This window comes from Emiliania huxleyi (assembly GCF_000372725.1).
Source record: "Emiliania huxleyi CCMP1516 unplaced genomic scaffold EMIHUscaffold_24, whole genome shotgun sequence".
NCBI lineage: Eukaryota > Haptophyta > Isochrysidales > Noelaerhabdaceae > Emiliania > Emiliania huxleyi.
Genome location: NW_005200250.1, coordinates 175,977 through 190,911, shown reverse-complemented (window position 1 = coordinate 190,911; position 14,935 = coordinate 175,977). Strand labels below are relative to the sequence as shown.

Sequence of the window (14,935 nt, the reverse complement as noted above, 5' to 3'; positions counted from 1 at the left end):
GCACGTACCAAGCTCGCTGAGGGCGGCGCCCTCGCGGGTACGCTGTCTGCGGCGCCCATACTAGTGCTGTCTGTGGCGGCATGATCACGACAGCCGCGCGCTACAAGCAGGCACAAGTGGTGGACGTCCGTACTTTTAGGACCGAGTTCTTGAGCAGTTGAGCACTCGTCGTCTGGCAGGTTACCCACTCACCTCCCTCATACATCGCAACCAGCTCCCCCCCGCCCGCTCTTCTGCCCATCTCCTTGTTCAGAATCTCGAAGACTCTCCTGGCATTGTTGCCGCTATTCTCTGTCGCAACCTCCTGCATCACCTCTGTGAGTTTCTCCCCCCCCGTCCGCGGGCACAGGAGGAACTCCTGTTCAGCGTCGCGTCGTTCGCGCTCACAGACCGCCAATGCCCTCGCGCGCCTTTCTCTATTCGCCAGCTGCGGCTGAGCCTCGAGGGCCTTCCAGAGCTGCGCCAGGTTTGGCTCCCTCCAAAAGCCCTCTCCCTCCCATTCCCTCCTATATCCGTCGCTCATTGTGCCGCTCCATTTCTTGACCTCGTGCCGTATCCTGAACCACTTCGCCACTTTCCATCGCAGCCTCTCTCTCTTGGACTTAGGTGGCGGCCCTCGGCCACCCGCCCCCTCGCTTGCCTCCCCGCCTCCCGCGGGCCGCTCCTCTCCGCCCGCTTCGTCATCGCCCTTTGCCCTCCTGGTCGCGACCACCGCCCTAGCGTGTCGCGTGAGCACCCTCGTCAGCCTCTCGAGCCGTTCTGAGGCGCTCAGCTCCTTCTCCGCATCGGCCTCCACCTCGTCATCGAACACCTCCTGTACCGTCTTTGTGAATTTCTCCTCCACCTCCCGATCCATGAATGTGCTCACCCCCCGCTCCCGAAACTCGCGAGGCCCTCCCACACCACCCACTCCTCAGATACATACTTGCGCGACACACCCGACGGTCGCACACCGACTGTAACCCTGGGGCAAGGGCGTATGCACATCTAGCAGGCCCGCGCCACGAGGGTGGCACAGACTGGCACGCACATGTTCCACAGCGGTGGCCCATGGTGTTGTGCACACTGCCCCCACACGTTGGGAAACCACTTCCTACTTATGTGGGCCCGGCTTTCCCGGGAGCTAGCTCATGTCTCAAGCATCCGACCGATAGACAAGCCTGTCTATGTCGGGTAGCCGACCGACGTCTGGTCGTTACGGGTTCCGCGCTCCTCGACGCGCACGTGTCACTGCCACGATGGTGGCGCGTCTCGTACGCGCCCGCCCGCCCCACCCAGGATGGAGCTGGGCCGCGACGGCGTCCCTCGGCATGTCCCTGTAGGGCTTCTGCCGAAATTCCGGTCTCGCAGCATTGCTAGGGGCAAAGGTAGGCTTCCCACGAGGGTGGAAAGCCCGACCGCGCCACGAGGGGGGGCGCCACCTTAAACTTTTAGGCCCTCCAAATTCGGGTCGGAGCGTAGCGCTAGCGGAGTGGGCCCCGAGTTTGAAAAGGGCGACGGACGCTTGCGTCCTAGCCTCCAACAACGCCTCCCTCCCCGGCGCAGAGCCAGAGGGGCCCCCGGAGGGATGCACAACCGCTCCACGCCACGCCGCTTGCGGCGGTCCTCTTAAAGAAAGAAAGAAAACAGCAAACAGAACGAGGGATGGGGGAAGGACAGGGTCCCCACCTGCACGAGCAGGATCTTGCTAGCATATCCTCTTCCCAGCTCCAACTGGTGTCATTTTTGGGAGTCATACGATGTCTGAGCAGGGCGAGGCGCCCGAGGCGGGAGAGGTGGTGGCGGCGCCGGCTGCGGAGGCGCCGGCGGAGCCCGTGACGGGTGCAGCGCCCGCAGAGGCTCCGGCCGAGGCGCCCGCAGAGGCTCCGGCGATGGCGCCCGCGCCGGCAGTGGAGGCTGAGGCGCCCGCGCCCGCGCCGCGCCAAAAGCGAAGCCGGTGGGGCGCCGGGAAGAGCGAGGCGCCCGCGGCGGCGGATACTCCGGCGGCGGAGGCGCCGAAGAAGCGCAGCCGGTGGGGCGCCAAGCCCGCCGAGGCGACGGACCCGATTCAGCTGGCGGTGCAGCTCGGGCTTCCGCTCGCGACGCTGCAGCACATGTCGAGCGAGCAGCAGGCGAGCCTTCCAAAGCTCAAGGAGAAGGTGACGCCGCCGCCCTCCGCTCGCCCCCTTCCCGGCGGCGAGGCCGTGAATCGGTTCCGCCTCTTCCCTCCTCCCTAGGTTGACCAGATCGACCTGCTGCTGCGGCTCCCCGACTGCGGCGTGAGCGACATCCCGCCAGGCGGACGGTCGCCGTCGCCCGAGCCCATCTTTGACCGGTCGGGAGCGCAGGTTCAGGGCCGCGCGGTTGGGGGTGTGGGGGCCGTCGGCTCGCTCCGACGCCTGGCCACACCTCGCCGTTCGCAGGTCAACTCGCGCGAGGCGCGGAGGCGGCAGCAGCTGATCAACGAGCGCGCCGAGCTGCTCGAGTCGCTCAAGCCAAAGGTGCCGCAGCGGTGCTGGCGGAAGCTGATCGTGCCGGTGGACAAGTACCCGGGGTACAACTTCTTCGGCGCCATCATCGGGCCGCGCGGCAACGCGCAGAAGCGGATGGCGCGCACGGCCGAAGGACGCGCCTGGCCCCGCGCCGCCGCCGCCGCCGACGCCGCCGCCCGCGTCTGCTTGGTCAGGAGCGCGAGTCTGGGTGCAAGATCGTGATCCGCGGGAAGGGGGCCATCAAGGAGGGGTGCGGCAGGCACGACGGCAAGCCGATCGGCCCCGAGGACGACGAGCCAATGCACGTGCTCATCGAAGGGCCGGACGAGGAGACTGTCGAGCGGGGGCAGGTCCGGGACACTTCCGAGACACTTCCGAGACGCTTCCTGGACACTGCCTAGACACTGGCCGGCGATGAGACGGTCGAGCGGGGACAGGTCCGAGACGTCTCGGCCAGCGAGCCCTCTCGCACCTCTCGCCCCCTCCCCTCGCGCCAGGCGCTCGTCGAGATCGTGCTCAACCCGTACTCGGAGGACGCGGTTGCGCAAAAGGAGAAGCAGATGCGCGAACTCGCAATCATCAACGGCGCGCGCGAGGCGGCAGCGCGCCGCCACCACGCCCCTCCCGACCCGCCCCCCCCTCCCCTCGAGCTAGGCACCCTCAAGGAGGAGGACGCCGCTCTGGTTCCCGTCGCAAACTGGGGCAACGCGGCGGCCAAGGGCGCGCTCTACCGGCCGGGCGGCGCGGGCGGCGCGGGCGGCTCCCTTCCGGCGGGCTCCTCTCGTGGACACATCCGCGACGTGTCCGGCACGCGCCCCGTAGGCGCGGGCGGCTCCTTCCCGTCCGGAGGTCCGCCGCCGCCTCCGCCGCCAGGCGGGCCGAACGGCGGCGGCGGCATGGACGCCGAGTACGCGTCCTTCATGGCGGAGCTCGACGGCGGAGGGGGTCCGCGCCCCGCCGCGCCGCAGGCCGAGCCGGCGGCGCCGTGGATGCGATCCGAGGCAGAAGGCGGCCTCTCGGGCGGCCCGCCGCGCCACCCCTCTGGGCCGCGGATGCCGATGCCTCCGCACGGGCCGCGCCCTCCGCCCGGCCCGCCGCCCGGCCCGCCGCAGCGGCCGCCGATGCCAGGGTGGGGCAGGCCCCCGCACGGGCCGATGCCGCCCCCCGGCCCTCCGCCCGGGTACCCGGGGATGGGGTACGGCCCGCGGCCTCCGCCCGGCATGCCGCCGCCCGGCCCACCTCCAGGATACCCTCCCCACATGCCTCCGCCCCACCACCCCGGCATGGCTGGCCAGCCGCCCGGCTACCCGCACCACCCTGGCGCGGGCGGGCCGCCGATGGGCGCGCCTCCGATGGGCGGCGCGCGCGACAGCAAGGCGGAGGCCGCGCCACCGCCTGCGGAACCGCCTCACGCCTCTCGCGTCACGAGTAGGCGCGCCGCCGCCGCCGCCAGGCGGGCCGCCGCCGCCGCCGCCGCCCGACGCGCCGCCGCCGCCGCCGCCGCCCGACGTCCCTCCGCCGCCGCCTCCGCCCGACGAGCCTCCGCCTCCGCCGCCGCCGTGAGCAAGGTTGCCGTGGCAGAGGGGCCGGCGCAGGTGTGGCGCCGCACCTCCCTGGCGGCGCACCCGTCGGAGCGGCGGCGATCCCGAGCCCTCCCGGGTGCGCGTCGCCGCAGGTGTCTGCTGCCCCTCCCGCGTCTCGGGAGTTGCAGCAAACTACCCCCCAGGACCGCAGTAGGAGCACCCGCACGCGGCGCGGCCCTACTGACGTTGCGCGTACTTTCGGTGTTGCCTCTGCCTCTGCTATCTGCTCCTCTCTCTTCTGTTAGCTTATAAGAGTCGGGCTTACATGGTGCAAAACGGGGAGAGATCGAGGTACGAGGATTCCATCTGGATCCCTTGGGTCGAACAAGAGAGATCTACCCCTGGATGTTCGAAGCACGCGGTGGCGCGTTTCGGCGTCCTGTGTTAGTGGCTTAGTGCCAGTGCGCGCCAGTCCCGTGCCTAGTAAATAAATAAATAAATAAAACGGGCACGCCAAACGAGGGGTGGGAGAAGGACAGGGTCCCCACCTGCACGACGGCAGGATCTTGTAAGGACGATCAGGGACACAGGGGAACGGGAGCGGGGAGCGCATCGCGACACGGAGGGGGGCTGGGCAGGGTTCACCCACACGACAGGTCCCAGGGATTCCTCTCTCGTATAGGACGGGTTGCACCCGGCGGCACGGGGGCAGGCGCGGCCTAGTGTGCCAGCGAGGCAAAATCGGTTTCTTCATTCTCATGAAGGTCGGGCTAGCGAGCTCGGCTGCACCTCTCGTCGCCGCGGCGCTACTCGCGTGCAGCGGTCCGCAGCAGGCACTTGTGGGCAACGCCGCCGTTGTCCCATCGGGCCTGCCCTTCCAGACGCTGGCTCGCGCTCAGCCCCAAGCCGCGCCGGCGCCAGAGGAGCTGAGCCAGAAGGTTCTCGACTATCAGCAGGCTTTTCCAGCCAAGGCGGGTGACCCCGTCGTCTTGGTCACGGGCGAAGAGAAGGGAAACAAGGCGCTGTTGATCGAAACCGAGGGCAAGTATGGGATCATCAAGCTGACAGACTCGGGTTCGATCAAGGCAGTCGAGTACAGCGCGCTGGTCAAGGGCATCGCCAGCAAGTAGGCAGGCTCGTTATCGAGGTTTTGTACGTAAAATCTCACGTTTTGACGCCGCTGGCTGCTGCGTCTCCCCTTTTCCCGCAGTGCCGGCGCTTAGGAGCGTGTGCGTGAGCCGGGGATCGGCGAGTCCTGCGCGCATATGCGGCTTGCCGGCCCGGGCCCTTGCGCGTTTTGCGGGCGGGGGAGACCAGACCAGAGTGCAGAGAGGTGTGTGTGTGCGGGAGAACGTGAGCGAAGCGGCGAGACTGTGCCTGTGCCTCCAGGCCGGATCAAACGACGACGATGCTGCACAGGGGCTGGACGTCGCCCTCGAACGCGGCGCGCTGTCGCTTTGCGTGCCGGAGAGGTGAGTGTACATGATTACTAAATGCTAAAACCGCGAAGTATATAGATCCAGCCCCCCTTGGAGTGTGAAGGCTTCGTAGCCCTCCGGTCTACTATGAAGACCCGAGAGGCAGAGGGCTCAGGGCTGGAGCGCGAAAAAAGTTGTCCCCACTCAATATCAAGGTTATGGGAGCGGCCATAACAGGTGTTATGGCTGTTATGGCTGGCTGCTCATAACACCCCATAACACCTCATAACACCTCATAACACCTCCATCGCTGTTATGGCTGTTATGCCCACCCTACCATAACACCTCATAACACCTCATAACACCTCACAGCACTCATAACACCTCATAACACCTCATAGCACTCCAAGTACTCCAAGTGCCCCTCGCACGACACTGGCACGGGACTGGCGCGCACGGAGCTTTAACTACTAAAAGCGGGAGCAGCCAGCTTCCACTTTTTAGAAACCTCGAGACATGAGTGGAAAAAGGAAAGAAAAAGGACGTGAGTTAAATTGCGGGAAAGACATAGAAAGACATACAAGTTAAAAATGGAGGGAAGCGTGCTAGCCCGTAACCCGATCCCGATCATCCGGCCCGCTGGGTGCGCTTCTGAGCTCCCCGGCCCTGGATGTGAGGTTGATAACTGCACTCCAAGTGCTCCAAGTGCAGAGCTGCAGAGCGAGTACGAGTTAGAAACGGGAAGCAAATTGCGTGGGGGGGGGGGGGGGAGGGCGGGTGGTCTTGATTGAGCAATCTGAAGCCATCGCTCAGCCTCAGGAGGCAGGTTGATGTTATTGAATTTAACTTGAGGGCAAAAGAGAAAATATTTGGCGATCGATGCCGAACCTACCTCGCGCGCGCGCGCGCGGCAGCGCGCGAAGCGAAAATTCCAGCGGCGAGCAGTCCGGCGTGGCCTCTTCGGGCCATAACACCGTGGACCCGGGACGGCCCTCCCATAGCAGCCCATAACATGTTATGGGCTGCTATGCCCAGAGAGCCATAACACCATAACAATAACTGCGCCTGGGGACAAAAAAAGCAAGGTGCAACGTGCAAGCGAGTGATGTACGGCTTTATTCAAATTGTATAAGAGCGCAATTTCCTCATTCCTCTCAGCGACCCCGGCCCCTCTCGTAGCCGCAGCCGTAGCCGCAGCCCCAACTCTTGGCGCTCTTCCGTGTCGGGTTGTGACGAGGGGTGAGGGGACACGGATTGAAGATCCCTCACACCAAGATCGTGCAGGGCGGGGACACATGTACATGTCCCTAAATCCCATCTCGTCTCAGAGTTTGACCGTTTTATTTATTTATTTATTCATTCCTCTCATGATTCCTCTGTTCCGCTCTCTAAAACGCTTTTTAGAAAACTGCGCCCCTGTGGCGCTGGCGCGGGCCGCCGCGCTAGCGAGCTGACAGCTCTGTGCCCTGGTGCGTGTGCCTCTGTGTGTGTGCCTGGTGTGTGGTGTCTTTGTACACATCTCTCTATTACACATACACAGATAGTCAACACTGTACTCACTTAGTCGTCACTAGTCACATTGGCGCGCTCTTGTACTTCGAACGATGTGACTCGCGCACACATGGGGTCTCTCTGGGGAAGCGCCACACGCACCACCGAAGCAACGTGACACACCCTCCGCCCGACAAAGGGGTGAGAGCACGTGAACACCTAGAAGCTACCAACTGCTCGCGGACTCTCGCAGGTGCACCGAAGCCGGCAACGAGAGAGGTCGCACACATCACGGCAAGCGGCCCACAGTCACCACACGGCAACAGAGACCAGGCAGCTCGGCCAGCGGGAGAATCCATCCACAACCACGGGCGCTAGGGCGGCGGCCACTGCCTGAGCTTGGTCGAGACCTTCGGCCCCGACGCCTTTGTCTCATCCAGCGCCGCCTGCCGCGCCGCCAGCCGCGGGCTCGAGCGAGACGGCGATCGCCGCGCGCCTCCCACCTTTGCGCACGGAGCGTAGCCGCGCGTGGCGCTCGGGGAGTCGACGCGCGTGGTGGTGGGGTCCGGGAGGCTGCTAGCCGGGTCGCGCAGGCCCGCGGCTCGCGCCGCCGCCTTCGCCTTGAACTCCTCGAGCGCGCTGTTTGGCTTGTCCGCGCCGCTCGAGCGCACCGCCTGCGGAGAGCCCTTTTCCGCTCGCGCCGCCGCCTTGGCTTTGAACTCGTCGATGGCGCTCTTCGGCTTGTCGACGTCGCTCGGGCGTGCGGCCCCCAGGGAGGCCGAGGCGGTCGGCTTGAGGAGCACTGCGGGCTGCGCCGGCTCGGCGGTGGTCCGCGACGGCAGCGACGAGCGCGACTCGTCCCCCCCTCCGACCCGGTTGAGCCTGTGCGTCCCTGCCTGGGCCGCAGCCGCGCCGATGTTGAAGCCCGGCTTCTGTTGCTTCTTCATGGCGGGCGCCCACGTCATCGACCGGACGATCTCGACCTCCTCGGAGCCGTCCGCCTCGGCAGCCCCCTTGCTTCCCTCCTCGGCGGCGGCGGACGCGCGCGGTGCCGCGGCCGCCTCCTTCTCGGCCATGCGCGGAGGCGGCGGCGGCGGCGGCTGCTGCTGCTCCGGCGTCCCGACCGGCGCGCTCTCCGCCCTCCTCCGCGTCCTCGGGTGGGCGGCGCGCCGCACCGCCGTCGGCTTGGCGCGGCTGAGCTGCGCGGCGAGCAGCGCGTCCGGCTCCTCCCGCGTCTCCTCGACGGCGATCAGGCCGCCCCCAACCTCCTCCCTCCCTGCCGCGGCAGCTGCCTCCGCCCCGCCGGCGCCCCCCTCCACCCGCTGTCGGCGCATGGTCTCCATGTTGGCCTGCAACGCCTTCTCGATCTGCTCGCGCGCGCGCGTCGAGCGCGTATTGAGCGTCATCGTCCGGAGGTTCGGGTTGGAAGCCACCGCCTCCGCCATCGCCTCCTCGGCCGCCTGCGTGTGGGTGCTGCGCTGGTTGGCGAGGCGCAGCTCGGCCAGCTTGCAGCTCGGCGAGCCCACCGCCCTCGCGAGGGCGAGGATGCCTAGGCGACCCGTCCAGAGGAGCGCTCAGGGACGGCGCGGGGGAGGGGCGCACCGCGAGGGGCGGGAGAGCTGCCGTCTGTCTGGATGGCATTCGACTCGAGGTTGAGCTTGGTGAGGGAGGCGTTCCCCTCGAGCACACTTGCCCACGCGGCGGCGAAGGTGTCCGAGTCGGTGCCAGAGGGGACCAGGTTGGGCATGAGCACCGTGTGGATCCTCCGGTTGGTGCGGAACGCCCGCACGACGCCGAGCCGCTCCTCGAGCGACGCGCGCGCCTACAGTAGCGCGGTGGAGCGCTCACGAGACGCCGCTCACAGCACCCGGTCCTCCTCGAGGAGGCCGCGCGCCCACAGGCCGTTGGCCGCGGTGTAGACGCCGCCGCTGGCGGCGGCGGCCTTGTCGACCGTGTCTGGCGGGAGGCCGTACTCGAAGGGCTCCGAGGCGCCAATGCGCGCCGCCTCGGCTTGCCAGTCGACTGTCCTCGTCGCGTCGCCCAGCACGCGCGTGATGGAGCCTCCGACCTGCGGCAAGCATGCGCGCGCCACTGAGGGTGCGAGTACTGGGGCGCGCATTCCGCATCCAAGACCCGCCGGCCCCCTCCCTCCGCCTCGAGCCAATCTCGGCCAGTCTCGGCCAGGCTCGGCCAGGCTCGGCCAGGCTCAGCGAGGCTCGACCTGCTCCATCCGCTTCGAGACGCTCTCAGAGACGGCACGCCCGCGCGCGGGAGCGGCGGCGGCCGACGTCGGGGCACCCGTCGTGGCCTGCGTCGTTCCCACCGTCAGCGAGCGGCGGCGCGTTGCGCCACCGTCCGAGGCGGCGGTGCCCTCCGCCTTGCGCTGCGCGTTGCGGCGCTGCCGCATCTTGTCAGTGTTGGCCATGCAGGCCGCCTGGTGGCGCCGGCGCATCGTGTCGTCGCGCAGGCTGCCGACGTTGCACGAGATGAGGTTCGGCGTCGCCTCCATCGCGTCGATCAGCCGCGACACCGCCGGCGTCGAGATGGTCGCCTTTTGCGACGCGAAGGAGACCTCCGTCAGGCTCGGGTGCGCGTCCATCGCCGCGGCTATCGTGACGATGCCGGGCTCGGTGAGGGCGTTGCCCTCGAGCTGCAGCGCCCAGAGCCGGGCATTGCCGCGGATCAGGTGCGCGAGCGCGTCTGCGTTCGAGTTGTCCAGCCCGATCGAGTTGAGCTTGAGCGTCTCGATGGCCTCGCCCGCCCGCGCCAGCCGGCCGATTGCCTCCGACTTGGCCGCCTGAGAGAGCCGCGTCAGCTCGCCGTGGAAAGTGAGGTCCACCGCATTGACCTCGCCCGCCTCGAGGCGCGGGAGCAGCGTCTCGAGCGGCTCCTCGACGGCCGCCGGCTCGCTCCCCTGCTTTGCGGCCGACTTTCCTCCCGGCGGCGGGTCGACGCCACGCTCGGCGTTGATCGCCGCCGTGCTCTCAGCGTACGCCGCCTGCCGCTCACGCAGGGTGGTCCGAGGCGCGTCGACGGGCGGCTTGCTCGCAATCACCTGGGCGGCAATGACGGCTTTGTGACTGGCGAGGGCGTCCGGGCGCGCTGGGAAGGGGAGAAACACCTCAGCGCTGGTGGGAACATCCTTGGAGTCTTCAGCCAAGGACGCCTGGTACGCCGCCATGCGGGCCTTGATCGACATGGTGGCGGCTGGTGACGCCTGTTCGTCGTGGGCAGCGAGGGTGGGTGAGGGCAGTGACTGTCATGAGCGCAGGGCCGCGAGCACCGTGTCCGCTCGCGCGAGTGCTAAGCGGTGTTCCGGAGAAACGTGGCGCAGGGGAATGACGTGGGTGCTGCGCGGCGGCCTCACCTGTGCGAGATGCGAGAGGCTGGGATGTGGAGCTGTCCTCAAAGTGCTCTCGCCGCCGCTCGGCGAAGCGTGGGCGGTAAAGTTTTTGTTTTTTTAATGACCTGCCGCGCTCGAAGGGCGCACGCCCGCGAAGGCACGCATGATCGTTCTATTCTACGATCGCGCGGCTCGCATGCTGCAGCCCATTAGCGACGCGGCCAGCCGCGCTGCTGACTGGCAGCTGGAGGAGTGGCGCCTCGGTGATTCAGCAGCGCGGCTGGAAGAGCTGCTCGCATTGGCTTGTCATTGTGGCGCCGGGCCTGCCGCCCTGGAGGCTGGAGGTGCTGCGGGACGACTGTCTCCTCCTTCGGTTGCGTGTGGATATTTTGTGACTGATATTGTGACTTCTCTGATTCTAACAAAACATCTCTCTCTCTCTGATTCTCTCTTTCGGTTCGGTAGAAAGAACACTATTGCAATAATGGACAAACGTAGTGAACAAGAAATGAAATGTGCAGACGTGGCATGAGACCTTGAGACGTGGTGTCCGCAAGGACTCATCAGGCAGTCAATCAGAACCACGCGCTCGCTTGTCACAAGCCTCGATCGAGCGACTCCAAAATTGACCGTGGCGAGTCGGATCGCTTGCCGAGGTCGTGGCTTCCTATCGGCGAGGTGGGTCCCTCGCGCTCGATTGCGCACTCCTCGCCATGGCTGTGGCTGCTGATCCACGGGTGCTGGAGCACCGCGGCAACAGAGGGCCGTTCGCGAGGGTCGAGGGCGAGGAGCGAATCGATCAGGCTGATTGCGCCGACGGAGAGATTGCACCACCGAGGTGACCAGCCAAAGATGGCTCTCGTCGCCGATCGGCCCAACTTTTCGGCGTGCCGCAGCACCCTCACCTGACTCGCGAACCGCCGCTGGTCTGCTGCAAAGGGCAGGAAGCCGCCGAGCATCGCCACAAGGCAGACCCCCAGCGACCAGACGTCCGCGGCGTACGAGTCGTAGCCCGAGCCGGGCTCGCGCGAGAGCACAACCTCGGGTGCGATGTAGCCGTGCGAGCCGCAGATATCGAGGAGCTGCTCGTTGGCCCACGAGCCGTCCGAGTCGAGGCTGTGGGCGTGGCTCAGCCCAAAGTCGATGAGCTTGACTCCGTCGTTGGTGAGGAGGACGTTCTCGATCTTGAGGTCCCGGTGCACGACGCCGCACGAATGGCAGTGCGCCAGGCCGGCGGCGATCCCGCGAAAGATCTCGCACGCAGTCTCCTCGGGCAGCGGGTGCCCGTGCGCCCTCTCAAACTTGGAGAGAAACGCATACAGCTCTCCTCCCCTGACGCGCTCGAGCACCAGGCAGTGCGCACCAGTCAGAGAGGGTGCAGGATCGCTCCACGGGGCGCGCAGGAGCGACTTGCGCTTCGGCGACGCGAAGAGCGAGGCGGCAGGGCCATGAGCTACCAGCTTGACAATGTTCGGATGGTCGCCGAGCCGCTCCATCACGTAGCCCTCGGACTTCACGAGCTGGGAGGGCGTGAAGCTGGTGTTGTGCGTGCGAGACGGTGAGATGACCTTGACGGCGAACTCGGAGGCCGCTCCGCGGGCGTTGCGGCGCCCTGCAAACACCTGGCCCCACGTCCCGTCGCCAAGGCGGTGCGAGGAGCAGCGAAAGCGGCAGGCAGAGGGCACGCTGTTCAAGTCGTCGCCCGGCTGATCGCACCGCGCGGACGCCTTGAGTTTTTGCACCTCCTCCTCGCTGGGAAAGTATGGCATGGGGCCGAAGCGAGTTGGGACGCTGCTTCCCTCGGCCGGCAATCGGCAATGACCCAGAAACCGAGCGCGAATCACAAGTCAATTTTTACAATTTTTTCTCTACACGAGAGTGGCGTCCGGTCAAGGGAAACGCGAATTGCTTGCTTTCTTTCTTTGTTGCATACAGGCTATCCTCCCTCTCCCGTCTAATCTGTTTGTCTATTCGCACCTCTCCTCGCGTGCACGCCCGGCGGCGACTGCGCCATGCGCGGCGGCTGGGCCGGCGGGTCAGACGAGCGCCTTTGCGTTGTCGGCCGCCGACCTCATCGCGTCGAAGAGCTTGTTGAAGACGTGCCAGCCGCCCTTGTACAGGAGCGCCGCGCCGCCGAGCGTGGAGGCGAGCGCGGCGTACCTCGCAAAGAGCAGGTTGCAGTCGCTCCAGTGCGCGTGCGAAACCGGCTCGCACGACGAGAGGTACTCGAGGGCGGGCGCCGTTGCATTGCACTCGACCGTGAGCGTCTGGGCATAGAAGGAGCCGGGGATGCCCTCGTCCAGCGCCGCGGCGTTGGCCATCACGCTGAAGTAGTCGACAAAGAACATGGCGCCAAAGCCGCCAAACGTCAGGCCCTTGAGTACCGCCGTCCAAGGCTGGCCCAGGTAGAGCCGGTCGAGGCCAATCAGCCCAAGGAAGGAGCCCTCGACGAGCACGAGCACGAACTTGTTGTAGCCTCCTGACTCGGTCGCGTTGCCAAACAGGCCACCCGGCAGCGGCTCCCAGCACGTCGCGTTCGCGGCGGCGTCCGCGTCGGCCGCGACGACCGCCTCCTTGTCGGTGAGGCCGCTCGCTGCGGCTTCGCCCACCACCGCCTCAAGCTGCGAGTCCACCGCGAACCGGAAGCGGTCCTGCGCGTCGCTGGTCCGGAGTCGATCCTGTGCGTCGTTGGCCAGAACGAGGAGAAGCTGTAGGAACATGGAGCGGCCGGGGGCCGAAAGCCTAGAGCAAAGCTGAGCGTCGCGCTGTAGAGTGGAGGCGCGCAAGAAGTATTTCCGCGGTCACCGCCGTCTCCGCCACCGAGAGAGAGAGAGAGAGAGAGAGAGAAAAACCGCCAATGGCAGTTATCCGTTAGTGCGGACGTCGCCGCGGCTCGCCTCTGCCGCGGCGGCTGCTGCGCGCACGCGGCGGCGCCGCTCTCTCGCGAGACGGCTGGTGACGCGGCTCGCGGCCGACGTACGCTGCGCTCGTCGGACCGCCCGCGGCGTGGCGTGCGCGGCGCTGCGCGCCGCTCTGCGAGCGCTTGTGCGCTGCTGTCACACTGCACTGTCTCTCTGGTGCTGCTGGTGGTGGTGATGTTGCTGATGCTGTTGCATATGCTGCTGCTGGCGCGGCGCGGCTCTGCGACTCGGCTCGAGACGCGCGTCGGGAGCAGCTGACACGGCGGCGTCGGGCAGGTTGCGCCTCTCTCTGGTGCTGGTGGTGCTGGTGGTGCTGGTGGTGCTGGTGCTGATGCTGCTGCTGATGCGGCGCGGCTCTCCGACTGGACTCGAGGCGCGTGTCGCGGCAATCCGACGCGGCGGCCGGCGTCGCGGGCGGCAGCGGTGGCGGCGTCGATGGTGGAGGTGGAGGCTGGTGGCTGGTGGACTTTGAGTTTATTTCATGATAGACTACGACATCTGGGGGGTCAACCGGGAGGCAGGGGGTTCAACCAGGCGACGGAGGACCGTGGGCCATCGCGGGGACGGGCCGCCGGAGGCGCGCCCGGTAGATCCGGATGGTCTCACCCGGTGGGAGGCACCGAGGCGTCTGGGACGCTCCACTCTACCTTAAGCTCCTGAGGGGCGCGTGGTTTTAACCACGTAGTACGACTACAGCCCACCACAGACACCCTCCCTCTCCACACGTGTGCACACACCCTCACCCTCTCCCCTCTCCTCTCTCTCTCTCTCCTCTCTCTCCTCTCCTTGTCTGTGCTGTCTGCCTGACTCAGGCACTAATTCTGCCGATGCGTGATTGTGTGTGGGCTGCTCCGAGGGGGCCCTGTGCGATCCGATGGGTAGGGAGTCTGTGCCCGGGCGGTGTCCGGTGCGGAGTCTCTCTCTGATCCCACCTGTGGTGTTGGGTGTGAGGTCGTGGAAGCTTCGATCCCAAGGGGGGGAGCCGAGCCCACTCATAACCAACTCTCAGGGGCAGTAGGTGGGCGAGCCTCGAGCGCGCTCATCTCGATCGTCAAGGCGTCGCTACGCGCGGTCTTCCGCGGGGGGAGCTTCGTCGACGGGTGCGGGAGCGCGGCGCAGCCAGTGCCGTGGCGATGCCTCCGGCTGTTTGTGGCGGGCGGCTTGCTGCTCGCTGCATGGCGAAAAACTCGTCTCGCCACACGCCAAGGGCTTATGCTCTGGCGAGACGTGAGGCGCATGCGCCCAGGATGGGAGGGGGCATGCGTAACGACACTGCTAGAGATGCCTTTCGGGGCCCAGAGATAAAACTTCTGTGATGCCATGCGTGACCTAGTAGTGTCCCCAGCTATGGGCGTGTCCACGTTGGAGCCAGGTGTGGTGTGGGCGCGAGAATAGCTCCGCCGTTCATGGAGGCAACCGATGCGAGTCGACTGGTGTGTGTCGTCGTGGTTTCGTATCAAGAATTCTCTCTCTCTCTCTCTCTCGCCACCGCCCTCGCCTCCACCGCCGCACCCGCCACCACCCTCTCCGCCACCACCATCCCCACCACCGCCCTCTCCACCTCCACCAAGCTCTCCGCCCTCACCTCCGCCTCCCTCTCCGCCACCACCATTTCCGCCGCCGCCCTCTCCGCGACTCCGCCATCGCCCCCTCGGGGTTCTACGCGGCGATGTCGGCTGCGTCGTCGTGTTACGTTGGTGTCTATTAGCTCCGAGTAGAGGGGGCGTTCCGCAGCTAGGGGAAACCCAAAGCGCAGAGCCAACCCTCG

The 14,935-nt window shown here is 66.6% G+C and overlaps 5 protein-coding genes across 5 annotated transcripts; 2 read left to right on the top strand and 3 right to left on the bottom strand.

The window, feature by feature from the left end:
• Positions 1-1,030: 1,030 nt before the first annotated feature.
• On the top strand, positions 1,031-5,124 carry EMIHUDRAFT_205373 (hypothetical protein; the record flags this gene model as incomplete). Its single annotated transcript, XM_005778742.1, has 14 exons — positions 1,031-1,053; positions 1,279-1,367; positions 1,435-1,471; positions 1,681-1,741; positions 1,953-2,138; positions 2,217-2,327; positions 2,403-2,516; positions 2,666-2,821; positions 2,969-3,154; positions 3,345-3,378; positions 3,717-3,899; positions 4,209-4,255; positions 4,557-4,633; positions 4,707-5,124. 14 exons carry the CDS (start codon positions 1,031-1,033, stop codon positions 5,122-5,124), a joined length of 1,722 nt encoding a protein of 573 aa, XP_005778799.1.
• Positions 5,125-7,277: 2,153 nt separating this feature from the next.
• EMIHUDRAFT_205371 (hypothetical protein) lies at positions 7,278-10,102 on the bottom strand (the record flags this gene model as incomplete). The annotated part of the gene is made up of 5 exons (XM_005778741.1): positions 7,278-7,889; positions 8,079-8,452; positions 8,593-8,725; positions 8,771-8,964; positions 9,202-10,102. 5 exons carry the CDS (start codon positions 10,100-10,102, stop codon positions 7,278-7,280), a joined length of 2,214 nt encoding a protein of 737 aa, XP_005778798.1.
• Positions 10,103-10,279: 177 nt separating this feature from the next.
• EMIHUDRAFT_205370 (hypothetical protein) lies at positions 10,280-10,645 on the top strand (the record flags this gene model as incomplete). Its single annotated transcript, XM_005778740.1, has 3 exons — positions 10,280-10,313; positions 10,387-10,509; positions 10,584-10,645. 3 exons carry the CDS (start codon positions 10,280-10,282, stop codon positions 10,643-10,645), a joined length of 219 nt encoding a protein of 72 aa, XP_005778797.1.
• EMIHUDRAFT_435041 (hypothetical protein) lies at positions 10,640-12,042 on the bottom strand. Its single transcript, XM_005778739.1, has one exon. It carries the CDS (start codon positions 12,013-12,015, stop codon positions 10,843-10,845), a length of 1,173 nt encoding a protein of 390 aa, XP_005778796.1. The 5' UTR covers positions 12,016-12,042; the 3' UTR covers positions 10,640-10,842.
• Positions 12,043-12,144: 102 nt separating this feature from the next.
• Positions 12,145-13,006, bottom strand: EMIHUDRAFT_450253 (hypothetical protein). Its single transcript, XM_005778738.1, has one exon. It carries the CDS (start codon positions 12,964-12,966, stop codon positions 12,283-12,285), a length of 684 nt encoding a protein of 227 aa, XP_005778795.1. The 5' UTR covers positions 12,967-13,006; the 3' UTR covers positions 12,145-12,282.
• Positions 13,007-14,935: the final 1,929 nt, after the last annotated feature.